Source organism: Bufo bufo, chromosome 1 (assembly GCF_905171765.1).
Source record: "Bufo bufo chromosome 1, aBufBuf1.1, whole genome shotgun sequence".
Taxonomy (NCBI): Eukaryota; Metazoa; Chordata; class Amphibia; order Anura; family Bufonidae; genus Bufo; species Bufo bufo.
Genome location: NC_053389.1, coordinates 2,837,613 through 2,851,276, shown reverse-complemented (window position 1 = coordinate 2,851,276; position 13,664 = coordinate 2,837,613). Strand labels below are relative to the sequence as shown.

Here is a 13,664-nt window from a genome sequence, read left to right as displayed (position 1 = left end):
CGTGATGGGCGGGGTCTTGGCCATATGAGTTCGGCGTTCTATCGGCCGCATGCGGCCATTACAGCGCCATGAGCCATAGCACACTACAGTGCGGCTCCAACTGTCTTTGACACATGTACTAAAAACAAGCTCCTGAAGAAGCGTGATAATGTATAGATCACGTAGAAACGCGTAGAGCTGCTGTAAATGTACTAGGACACAGCTCTTTAGGCAGGACTGCACTAGATGCAAATTACCTTTTGCCAGCCTTAGAGTTTGCATGTGATGAACGGATGAGCCAAAATATACTGGCTTTTGTTGTGTGCATGGAGCTAAAATATACTAGCTCTGAGTGACTGTATTCAGCTTAAATTGGCTGCGGGCATATACAGTTGCGACTTTTGGTCCTGACCATAGGCCATATAGTACACGTTATATCCAATCCTTTACACTGCTACTGGATCAAGGTAGCGAGACTTAGTGTGCTGAGATCTGTATACCAGTGGGTATTTACCTGTAATTGTCCTCATATATTGTCCTCAGGGTCACTGGCACACACACGCTCCACATCCGTTCACACTGTCTCTTTTCTATTGTGTCCGTCCCCTGACTTGCATATTCTAGCTAGTCTAGCTAGATACCAAGTCAGATATTAGCCTGGTCTTTCTGGATATACAGAGGTGTTATTTAGTCTCCCCCTCTGTATGTTCATTAAAGACTAGTTGCCTGATGGTCACAGATTGTGACATATGGGTTCTCCCTACCCTATTTTAAACAGACTTTAAATAAAGGTTTTGTTTCTTTCTTTTTAAACGTTCATCAGGCTGTTATCTAGAAATTTAAAGCGTCAGATACCCAGCAGAGATTCGCTGTCTCGGATACCATGGTGCTGGAAACAATGCAGTGTACATAACTGGAGGCAGACATCGCTATCTAGTGGCTGAACTAGGGTACTGCAGCATTCAAGTGAATGGGAGCTTATCTTCAGTGCGCCACTGCTGGAAACCACACAGTGCACAGAGCCTTGTGCTTCCTGCACCATGGATTCAGAAGCAACTGATTTGTGGGGGTGCCGGGGGTCAGACTCCCACTGATCTGATAGTCATGACCAAGCCTGAGGATAGCTCATCCATACCTGTACCTGTAAAATTATTGCACTCTATTCTGCTTCCGTTCACACCCCTACAGGACCTGATCACTGATTTCTTGATTGCTTCTTGTACACTTTCTGTTTATTCTCTATACGGCTTCGCAGTATTACTAAATGAAAATAAAAGACACATAGTCGCCACAAGCCAGGAATCACACGTCCAAACGCTTACAGATATGTGGCGGTTCTTCTTCTTGTGATGTAGAGCAGGAGTCACTAGCTCCGCTCCTCCTTCTATTGTAGTGTCCTGGAGCAAAGGAACTGTGAAATCTGGACATTTGTCTATTTCCCCTACTTTATTTTAACTTGCAGTGACTTATACTATTTAATACTGTGTAACAGCATTTCATATGTTTGGTGTGATCTATACCCTGCTCATTTGCACAGCACTGTGCAAAGGGTTACTGAACACCAAGAGACGTTTGGGACTTTCTAGCTAATAATGAGAAGCTGGTAATTTTTTCACAATTAACAAAAGATTTGAAGAATATCATGTTTTGGAGAGAAAATGTCAGACTTGTTTACCACCAAAAGCAAATAGACCGACCTTGTGACTGTCAGATTTTTTCTCTATGTCTGAAAACCATTTTTTGTCTAATAAAAAATGTTGTGTCATTGCCATTGAGTATCACTGAAGCTGTAATATAAGTCCATGAGAGACGGGAAGTGTAACATTGTATCTGTTTGTGCTGAGTTTCTCCACTCCATCCCTCCAACTAGAAGGTTCCCCTAGTGTTCTGCAGTTAGGGACCAGTGCTTGGAGGGAGATTCTGCCCAACTGCATGAGTGACCAGAAGAAGACGCTGAGATGGGGGCGCTGAACCACAGACCCTGGATCACCAGCCTTGGACCAGGGTACCAGCCTTCTGAGAGAGAGGGACAGCTAGCTCAGGCCTTTCCTCAGCATCAAACCCTTCTTCTGCCAGGGAGGAGACTGGAGAAGCCAGCCCTATGCCTCGTCTCAGGGAGGAGACTGAGAAGCCAGCCCTAAGCCTCGTCTCAGGGAGGAGACTGGAGAAGCCAGCCCAATGCCTCGTCTCAGGGAGGAGACTGGAGAAGCCAGCCCTATGCCTTGTCTCAGGGAGGAGACTGGAGAAGCCAGCCCTATGCCTTGTCTCAGGGAGGAGACTGGAGAAGCCGGCCCTATGCCTTGTCTCAGGGAGGAGACTGGAGAAGCCAGCCCTATACCTTGTCTCAGGGAGGAGACTGGAGAAGCCAGCCCTATGCCTCGTCTCAGGGAGGAGACTGGAGAAGCCAGCCCTATGCCTTGTCTCAGGGAGGAGACTGGAGAAGCCAGCCCTATGCCTTGTCTCAGGGAGGAGACTGGAGAAGCCAGCCCTATGCCTTGTCTCAGGGAGGAGACTGGAGAAGCCAGCCCTATGCCTCGTCTCAGGGAGGAGACTGGAGAAGCCAGCCCTATGCCTCGTCTCAGGGAGGAGACTGGAGAAGGCGTCCCTATGCCTCGTCTCAGGGAGGAGACTGGAGAAGCCAGCCCTATGCCTCGTCTCAGGGAGGAGACTGGAGAAGCCGGCCCTATGCCTCGTCTCAGGGAGGAGACTGGAGAAGCCAGCCCTATGCCTCGTCTGTATTGTTTTGTACCTGAATTCCTCAAGTAAAGAAGCACCCTGGTTACTGCAGACTCTGACTCTCTGGACTTATTTCCCATTGGGGTGCACCACACCTTACCATCCTTTCCGGAAAGCAGCAACATGTGGTGACATCTCGATTGTGTCCGGGGGAACCCAGCGTAGCTTTGGGGCCACCCCAAACCTGGCCACTGCACTATTCCTGGAGCTGTCCATTCATGTTTAGTTTTTTTGCCATATTGAAATGCAATCTCTTAGGCTGTACCTTTGTAAAAGTTCACATCTCTGCTTCATTTTCCATTCTTCTGATCCATCAGAAGAATAGAAAAAAAACAAAAAAACAAATAGGATCCTGTAAAAAAACGGATCCTGTTGCACATTTGGCATCCGTTTGAGCCATTTCTATCTGAGATTTGTTTTCTTTTAGATGGAAGATAAAGTATTGCATATAGGAAATGACTCAAATGGATGTCAAATGTGCAACAGGATCCTGTTTTTTTTGTTTTTTTATTGCTGAACATGTTACAAAGCAAAGGTAAGAAGCCCGGGAAAGAGGGATCACCCACAATGCTGTACAGCCAGCAGCTTTTAATAGTATAATCTTGGATAGGGACAGTGCAGGGAGATTGTAGGTAGAGTTTTAAAACACTGTAGGGAGGGCATAGGGAGACTTTAGCACAGTGCAGGCTATGTAAACTGATGGGATTGATAGGAGGAAGTGCAGATTGCATCAATTCCCTGTGTAGGGCACAGAGCTATCTAATTACATGGTGCCCACCTTGTTTAATAGATGAGAAATTCTATTATGCGTCTATTCTCAAATTGGGGTGAATAACCTGTGTAATATAACTGTTAGTGTGGTGTCCACCTGGTTTTATAGATAAGCAATTCCATTAGGCCTTGATTCTCATATTGGGGTGAATAACCTGTGCAATATAACTGTTAGTGAGGTGTCCACATTGACATTGAATAACTTGTTTTACATATACAGTTACTGTACAGTATGTCCAACAAAGAGGTGCCAGGGCCCTCCAAAGGAATGGACAGGGGCAAAAATGTTGCTGGAGTCTTTAGTAGCAGCAGAAGAAGGGGTGGTCATAACAACAGCCACAGTAATATGGCCAGAGCTGCCAGTGTCATCCAGCAGTTGTGTTTTGATGACCAGTCCTGCTGTCCTGGAATAGTTGAATAGGTCTTCAACATCATCTCAACTGACATCAGACACCCACAGCCAGGAGACAGTGGGTTCCTCTGACACCACACTTAGTTGGCATGGCCCAGAAACAAGCTCTGTGCCCTCACCTGTCCTGAACATGCCTCTTAACTTTTCTGCTCCTTTTGCCAGGCAAGTGATGTACGCCACCAGCTCTGCTCCACTTTTCAGTGAGGAAGATATTATTGAGGACAGTCAGCACCTACTGCCCACTGCAGATTTGGAGGAGACGTCCGCTGCTTCCTCCTGTAGGCATGCAAGTAGCAATGATGAGAGTTGCGTGGGAGCAGGTGTTAAGAGCGGTGAGGGATGCAGCCATAAGACTGGTGACATAAGTGACGAGCAGACAATAGTAGATGATGATATAGCCGATCACACATAGGAGCCGGGTGAAGAGGAGGCTTCATCATTATCATCATCATCATCATCAGGGAGTGAGGGTGGCAGCAGGCCTGTGAGACAGCAGCAGGGTGGAAACATGTCGATGAGACAGCAGGGTGAAAGCAGTGTGAGATCTGGAACCAAACATGGCCAAGGTAGACCATCTTCTACTCAGGAGCCTACCTGTCCTGAAAAAACTAGCGGTGCAGGGCTTCATTGAGGCAGTGTCAATCAGCATGGAGTCTTGGGGGTAAAGTGCCATACTCACCAGTGTGGAAATTTTTCATCAAGTCGCGGGAGGACATCAGCATGGCCGTGTGTAGAATGTGTTGTCAGAAGGTGAAGAGCGGCCAGGATGCCATTGTTGGCACCACAGCCCTGCATCAACAAATGGAGAGTCACCATAAAGTGGCCTTGGAAAACTGTGGTGCTAATGTATTAGTACAGCCTGATGCATCTCCCATCGGCCTCCACCCCTTCTTTAGCAGTCAGGGCTCCACCACCTCAGCTGAAGGGAGCTGTGTTTCCATCCCATCGTCTATTAGTCCTGATGCTCCTCCTCCTAATCCTTGGTACGCATCTTGCCAGCAAACAATGACCAAGGCAACAACAGTATGCGTGCACTCCTCCAACAGCGCAGAAGCTGAACGTGTTCCTGGTCAAGTTGCAGGTACTACAGTCGCTCCACTTCCATGGTTGACTCTCAACATTTCAGATAACTGACGGCATGCAGCTTTACATATGTATGTACAGCAGAAGGAGGGACAGTCCTTAAGCCAGTCTGTGTCTGGTACAGTTCATGGCAGCCCCAATGTGTGGAGCTGTAACCATGGTCAAGAACAATATATGTCCTTTACGGCCCACTGGGTAAATGTTTGTCTGGTCCAGACACAACAGCAACTTGGCAAGGTGATGGCAATGCCGCCTCCGCGTTCTCATCCTGATTGCGGCACCAATGTCCTCCTCATCCTCCACCTTGTCCTCAGCCTCCACTGTAGGCACAGTTCGGAGTGGTCCTGCAGCATACCATCTATGCAGAGCATGGCTGTGTCACACTGTTCTGCACCTGGCCTGCCTGGGTTAACGGAGTCACACTGGGTAGAAACTGCTCGGCGTCATCAACCAAGAAATCGAATCCTGGCTATCTCCATGCCAAATGAAGATTGGAACCATTGTCACCGATAACAGGAAGAACATTTTGTCGGTGCTGCATCAAGGAGGGCTGACCCATGCGCCCTGCATTACACACATCTTCACATCTCGTTGTAAACAGGTTCCTCAAGTCTTCCACCCAACTGAAAGACTTGAAAGTCTTGAAAATGTCCAGGAAACTGTGCATGCATTTCAGCCACTCTTACCCTACAAAACACGCCCTCCTTGAACTTTAAAGGCAGAATGGTGTTCCCCAACATCACCTCATACGTAACGTTTCTACAGGTTGGAACTCCACCCTCCACATGTTAGACTACTGACTATATGAGCAGAGGAAGGCCGTGAACAATTTCTTGATAATGCAGGCAGACAGGATCACTCCCCTATGTAACTTTGACGTTAGCCAATGGCAGCTCATGAGCAACATCTGCCATTTATTTGCTCAGGACCTCTGAGGAGGCCACTTTATTTTTATTAGTCAGTTGCCAGGACTACGGGATGAATGATGTGATTTCACTCCTTCATGTCCTGGAGCAGATGCTGATAAATCTGGCTTTCAAACAGACAGGAGACGTGCCACCTACATTTTACGTCCACCTGAGCCCTGTGGGGGCTAATCTGGTGGAGGAGGAGGACAATAACTCCCATGAATTTTACACAGAAATAGGTGGTTTATCTGACCAAGGGACAGGAGAGAAACAGGAGGAGCATGAAAGGCTGGAGGGTGATGAGAAGACCACGAAGATGAACCTGACACACCGTGGCAGTATGCAGTGGAGATGGAGGCAGGGAGTCCCTCTGATTTTCTTGTGCAAATGGCCAGATGCATGCTGAGTTGCTTGTGTAGTGACAGCCGTATTATCACGATTCAGCAGAGGGATGACTACAGGCTCTCCACAATATTAGACCCTCACTACCGAGCAAAAATTGGGTCCTTTCTTACACTTGCTGAGAGGGATGAAAAACTCAACTGCTATAGAGACATCCTATGTAGTAAGTTGGTCACTGTCTATGTGTGCCATCGCCCATCCTCACAAAGGTCTGACCGAGGGAAACCCTTGCGCTCACGCTCCACTGCCACTGCTGGAAAGGGGTGGATGGGCAGGAGCAACACCAGTCCATCATCAGCAACTTAAGTCTTGAGTCTTTAATGAACACTTTTCTTCACCTGCCTACTGAAGAAACCACCCAGCAGCAGGATATGGAGCAGAACCAGCAGGTGGTGGTGTACTTTGACTGTTACCGCAGATCCAAGATCCTCTGGACTGCTGGGCAGCCAAACTTGTATGGCTGCAACTGGCTGAGTTTGCCCTGGACAAGCTTTCCTGCCCGGACAGTAGTGTGGCATCAGAGCGGGTGACCTTTCTAAAGATGAATCAGGCTGGATGCATTAGACTAGATCATTCTAGCAGTAATCTCACTGCAGTGTGCTGCTATACCGGAACATTGTGAAAAATGGCCCGTTACTTCTGGCCACGTGCTTCAGCCACTATTCTGATACTGCCACCTGCTTGATGCCACACACCTGCTGTCACCTTCTCCTACTGCCACCCACCATCTTGTGCTGTTACTGCCACTGCTGTAGCCCCCCACCTCCCCACTCTGTGACGGGGCCACTAAATTGGGGTATGTGGGGCCACTAAGTTGACTCCTATCGCTGTTGCCACCTCACAACTCTGGGACTGGTTCAGCATGTTGACTGCTCATGCAGTTGCCACCCTCACTACTCTGTGACAGGGCCACTATTGTCCCTGTTTGGCCTTGTTGACATCACTGTTTATTTTACCCTTCTGATCTGTCAGAAGAACTAAAAAACTAAAAACACAACAGATCCTGTCTTTGGAGCATCCAAAAGGCCTCTATCATACAGTCAGTATTTAGCATCAGGATTTCATCAGGATTTGGGAGCCAAAAGCAGGAGTGGGTCCAAAAAACGCAGAAGATAAATATTTCCATCATGTCTCATCTCTTCTTTGGAACCACACCAGTTTTTGCTTTGCCAATACTGATCAAATACTCATGCAAAAAACTGACCAAATACTGACCGTGTGATAGAGGCTATTAAAGTCCTGCATGCAGGACTTCTTTTCCATTTGAATAAAACTGATTTCAGAGGCAAATAGCAAAAACTCATGCAAATGGAGCATTAGGCCTCTATCACATGATCAGTATTTTGCATCAGGATTGGATCATGATTTGGAAGCCAAAAGCAGGAGTGGGTCCAAAACACAGAAGACATGCAAATATTCCCATCATGCGTCACCTCTGTTTTGGACCCATTCCTGTTTTTTACCAATACTGATCAATTACTGACCAAATACTGACCGTGTAAAGATGGATTCTCAAAAGACAGGATCCGTTTTTGTGGGGTTGTTCTTATGATGGATCAGAAGAAGGGAAAAATAAACTGCTGACACCCTCTCCACTCTGTCAGGGGGACACTACTTGTCTCAGCGTGTAACAGAACAGGTTCTGTAGACATCTACAGGGAGTGCAGAATTATTAGGCAAGTTGTATTTTGGAGGATTAATTTTATTATTGAACAACAACCATGTTCTCAATGAACCCAAAAAACTCATTAATATCAAAGCTGAATATTTTTGGAAGTAGTTTTTAGTTTGTTTTTAGTTTTAGCTATTTTAGGGGGATATCTGTGTGTGCAGGTGACTATTACTGTGCATAATTATTAGGCAACTTAACAAAAAACAAATATATACCCATTTCAATTATTTATTTTTACCAGTGAAACCAATATAACATCTCAACATTCACAAATATACATTTCTGACATTCAAAAACAAAACAAAAACAAATCAGTGACCAATATAGCCACCTTTCTTTGCAAGGACACTCAAAAGCCTGCCATCCATGGATTCTGTCAGTGTTTTGATCTGTTCACCATCAACATTGCGTGCAGCAACCACAGCCTCCCAGACACTGTTCAGAGAGGTGTACTGTTTTCCCTCTTTGTAAATCTCACATTTGATGATGGACCACAGGTTCTCAATGGGGTTCAGATAAGGTGAACAAGGAGGCCATGTCATTAGATTTTCTTCTTTTATACCCTTTCTTGCCAGCCACGCTGTGGAGTACTTGGACGCGTGTGATGGAGCATTGTCCTGCATGAAAATCATGTTTTTCTTGAAGGATGCAGACTTCTTCCTGTATCACTGCTTGAAGAAGGTGTCTTCCAGAAACTGGCAGTAGGACTGGGAGTTGAGCTTGACTCCATCCTCAACCCGAAAAGGCCCCACAAGCTCATCTTTGATGATACCAGCCCAAACCAGTACTCCACCTCCACCTTGCTGGCGTCTGAGTCGGACTGGAGCTCTCTGCCCTTTACCAATCCAGCCACGGGCCCATCCATCTGGCCCATCAAGACTCACTCTCATTTCATCAGTCCATAAAACCTTAGAAAAATCAGTCTTGAGATATTTCTTGGCCCAGTCTTGACGTTTCAGCTTGTGTGTCTTGTTCAGTGGTGGTCGTCTTTCAGCCTTTCTTACCTTGGCCATGTCTCTGAGTATTGCACACCTTGTGCTTTTGGGCACTCCAGTGATGTTGCAGCTCTGAAATATGGCCAAACTGGTGGCAAGTGGCATCTTGGCAGCTGCACGCTTGACTTTTCTCAGTTCATGGGCAGTTATTTTGCGCCTTGGTTTTTCCACACGCTTCTTGCGACCCTGTTGACTATTTTGAATGAAACGCTTGATTGTTCGATGATCACGCTTCAGAAGCTTTGCAATTTTAAGAGTGCTGCATCCCTCTGCAAGATATCTTACTATTTTTGACTTTTCTGAGCCTGTCAAGTCCTTCTTTTGACCCATTTTGCCAAAGGAAAGGAAGTTGCCTAATAATTATGCACACCTGATATAGGGTGTTGATGTCATTAGACCACACCCCTTCTCATTACAGAGATGCACATCACCTAATATGCTTAATTGGTAGTAGGCTTTCGAGCCTATACAGCTTGGAGTAAGACAACATGCATAAAGAGGATGATGTGGTCAAAATACTCATTTGCCTAATAATTCTGCACGCAGTGTATGTGGAAAAGGAGTGCGCTCTTTCACTCTATAGTAGAATCTTGGGCCTCTGCACGGTTCTTTATACCTGATGCTAACATTGACCTGTAAGGCTGAGTTAACACTTGAGTTATTTGGTCAGTTTTGGCCCCGTGACTGTCCTAATAAGAGAAGTGCGCCGTGATTCTAAGAGCGACGCCTGTCATCTGCATGTCATACAGACTCACAGAACTGCTTCGCTACCACAGCGGACTAGCTTTGCATGTTTCTCCACTGCACAGTGATGTACACCGAGATACAGTCTCCCTGCAGGCCAGGAAATAGCTGATTTATAAAGCGCTTTGTGACTAATTAATAATCAAATCAAATTTTTAGGAAAAATTGGGCAAATTGTCTGAATTTATTTGTTGAAAACTTTGCTCATCTCTACCTCTGTGGATCAGGAGAACATAAAATGAAATTGAAATGTGAACTCTTCCTTTTCCATCGGTGCCCCACGGCCATGTTGTGGGGCTTCGATGTCTGTCAGTCACCTGTGTGATCACTATGACAAGTACGGCAATCTTCTTCAAAGTGGAAACAAATTTTACAGGAAAATAGTCAAATGTGTATAAAATGATAATAGAAAGCTCCATTAAAACCAGTTTATAAAAGTGGGATTACCAGCCTGATCATGTCCTGCGGCCTGGCAACACATTACAGTATACTGACTCGTCTGGATGCTGGATTTGCTGGAAATAAAGGAGCAGAAAGATTAATTAGAAAGGGTTAAAATGGTATAAAAAGTGTCAGTTTGTAATCTGAAGGCAGAAAACCATAGAGGAGTTCAAACATGTATAGTTTTCTATAACTTATTCTCTGTATTTTTATGTACATTGCTCGCAGCATAAAGTCTTTGAGTCCTGCTTCCCCCACCGACTCATAGAGAAAGTCTGTGAGTCCTGCTTCCCCCACCGACTCATAGAGAAAGCCTGTGAGTCCTGCTTCCCCCACTGACTCATAGAGAAAGCCTGTGAGTCCTGCTTCCCCCACCGACTCCTAGAGAAAGCCTGTGAGTCCTGCTTCCCCCACCCACTCATTTATTTATTTATTTTATGCACTTACATAGCGCTACTATATTCCGCAGCGCTTCACAGACATTAGCAACCAACGGTCCCCAATGGGGCTCACAATCTAAGGTTCCTATCAGTATGTCTTTGGAGACTGGGAGGAAACCGGAGGAAACCCACGCAAACACAGGGAGAACATACAAACTCCATGCAGATGTTGTCCTAGGACCCCACTGAGCCACCGTGCTGCGTACTGAGTCCTGCTTCCCCCATGCTTCTTAGAGAAAGCCTGTGAGTCCTGCTTGACCCTACTACTCATAGAGAAAGCCTGTGAGTCCTGCTTCCCCCATGCTTCTTAGAGAAAGCCTGTGAGTCCTGCTTGACCCTACTACTCATAGAGAAAGCCTGTGAGTCCTGCTTCCCCCATGCTTCTTAGAGAAAGCCTGTGAGTCCTGCTTGACCCTACTACTCATAGAGAAAGTCTGTGAGGCCTGCTTTCAACTCAATCATAGAAAAGCCTGTGAGTCCTGCTTCCCCCACCCAGAGAGAAAGCCTGCGAGTCCTGCTTCCCCCTCCGACTCATAGAGAAATCCTGTGAGTTCTGCTTCTCCCACCCAGAGAGAAGGAATGTGAGCCCTGCTGTCCTGCTAATCATAGAGAAAGCCTGCGAGTCCTGCTTCCCCCCCTTAACAATAGAGAAAGCCTGTGAGTCCTGATTCTCCAATACACAGTGACTTACGGTTATTCTTGTATCCGTTTGTGTGTAAGAAAAGCTGTTAATCACTCTGTGTGCACAGGGAAGCAGGACTCACAGGCTTTGACCATGAGTGGGTGGAGGAAACTGGACTCACAGACTTTCTTTATGAAGCATACAGGAAGCAGGACTCACAGACTTCCTTTATGAAGCATACAGGAAGCAGGGCTCACAGGCTTTCTTTATGAAGCATACAGGAAGCAGGACTCACAGACTTCCTTTATGAAGCATACAGGAAGCAGGACTCACAGACTTCCTTTATGAAGCATACAGGAAGCAGGGCTCACAGGCTTTCTTTATGAAGCATACAGGAAGCAGGACTCACAGACTTCCTTTATGAAGCATACAGGAAGCAGGGCTCACAGGCTTTCTTTATGAAGCATACAGGAAGCAGGACTCACAGACTTCCTTTATGAAGCATACAGGAAGCAGGGCTCACAGGCTTTCTTTATGAAGCATACAGGAAGCAGGGCTCACAGGCTTTCTTTATGAAGCATACAGGAAGCAGGGCTCACAGGCTTTCTTTATGAAGCATACAGGAAGCAGGACTCACAGGCTCTCTCTATGAGTGGGTGGAGGAAACAGGACTCACAGACTTCCTTTATGAAGCATACAGGAAGCAGGGCTCACAGGCTCTCTCTATGAGTGGGTGGAGGAAACAGGACTCACAGACTTCCTTTATGAAGCATACAGGAAGCAGGGCTCACAGGCTTTCTTTATGAAGCATACAGGAAGCAGGGCTCACAGGCTTTCTTTATGAAGCATACAGGAAGCAGGACTCACAGGCTCTCTCTATGAGTGGGCGCAGGAATCAGGATTCACAGATTTCTTAGGTTAAGAGCCTTTGGCACTGGCGCACCCGATAAGCCTTGTCATCTTACCGGCGCTCTGGGTCCAGTATTTTCATAGATGTTAGATAACGACGAATCCGCGTTCTTGTGAATTAATGCTTTAGGCATCACTGTGAAAAAACATAAAAAGAATGAACGTGCGTGAATAAAGGCTCCGAGTGAAGATAGCAATCTGGAGTAATAAGAATACTCTATAGTACGGTATAAAACATCATTGACTGATTTAACATTATAAATAAGATCTCACTGTGGTGAACATATAACCTTCTGTAGCATTATCTGGAGGGGGGAGGGGGACCTTGGACTATGATAATAGGATAAGCCATCAACACCTCAGCCAAGGAAGGGGCCATGGTGCTCCATGTAGTTGTGTCTGGTACTGCATCTCAGCCACTTGAATTTCATTGAGCTGCCACACTAGTTACGGCCACGTGCACATGGATGGCGCTGTGTTGGAGATTCCTGCGTTGTTATTATTTATTATTAACGCTTCATTCATTCCATGGCGCTGTACATAGGATAAGTGGTGCACATACATAATACAGACAGTTGCAATCAGTAGGAACAAGAGTTACAAACTGGTACAGAAGGAGAGCGGGCCCTGCCCGCGAGGACTTACAATGTACATAGATCTTAACTGTGAACATATAATAATGAAGACATGTAACGTTGCAGATGGATGGCGATAACGACATGACGGCTGGTGGGGCAGTCTGCAAATAACATGGCCGTGCAGCCAGCACACTACCTGGATGTCTCTTCTGTATGTGAACAGTCTCTATAACCACAGCATTCAATATTGTTCTATAGTCCATACACCAGGGGCCCTTTCTTGCCTGCTTGTGAATTCCACTCTTCTATGGGGCTGGCACACATGTGCTCCGGTTCTGTAATGTGACTTCAGAGTGCAGCCTTCTGCACAGTCCTTTCTCTCTGTATTGTGCAGAACACTGGCTTTGCTCACCTAGGTCTGATGGCTCCTCTGTTTCTGCTCTTTCCCTGTACAGGACTCTGGAAACTACAGTTAACAGGTGTCTATCAGGCTAAGAAACCTTCCCCAGCTGTCTCCTGCTCTTTGGTTCCCTCTTCCTCTTGCGGACACACAACACCTAGACACCCTGGCAGTCTCTGCATGCAGGGGGGGGTGCAGATTCTCTGGCTGATATTCACACTAGGACAGATAACATTCACATACTTTGCTTTCTCTTCAAAATGAAGTGCACCATGACTCCAACACCAGCGATGAGCAGTCCGGCCAGTATCCCGAGGACAATTCCCGATATCTTATCAATATTGAGGCCTGGTTGAGAAATAGAAAACATGGACCAGACACAAACAAGACACAAGTTATTACAGAATATCTTTCAATAGAATAGAATAGTTTTCTGATCGATCACAGTCGGCTGACATTTTCTGTAGCTGACTTGTCAGCTTTGCCGTTTAGACTGGGACAGAGTCAGCAGAGGGTGGACGATTAATGACAGCTGTACAGCTGGAGGCACGAGGAGGGGGCTTTATTTCACC

At 46.4% G+C, this 13,664-nt stretch overlaps 1 protein-coding gene across 1 annotated transcript in view; it reads right to left on the bottom strand.

Annotated features, from left to right (window-relative positions):
* The window catches only part of LOC120986772 (carcinoembryonic antigen-related cell adhesion molecule 1-like), a 90,386-nt gene that overhangs the window by 21,778 nt on the left and 54,944 nt on the right, over positions 1-13,664 (bottom strand). Inside the window, exons 7-9 of the mRNA XM_040415479.1 lie at positions 13,336-13,440; positions 12,171-12,250; positions 10,150-10,217 (exon numbers count right to left, since the gene is read on the bottom strand). Coding sequence (XP_040271413.1) covers positions 10,158-10,217; positions 12,171-12,250; positions 13,336-13,440 — 245 coding nt within the window. The 3' untranslated portion in view covers positions 10,150-10,157. The remainder of the gene's footprint in view (positions 1-10,149; positions 10,218-12,170; positions 12,251-13,335; positions 13,441-13,664) is intronic.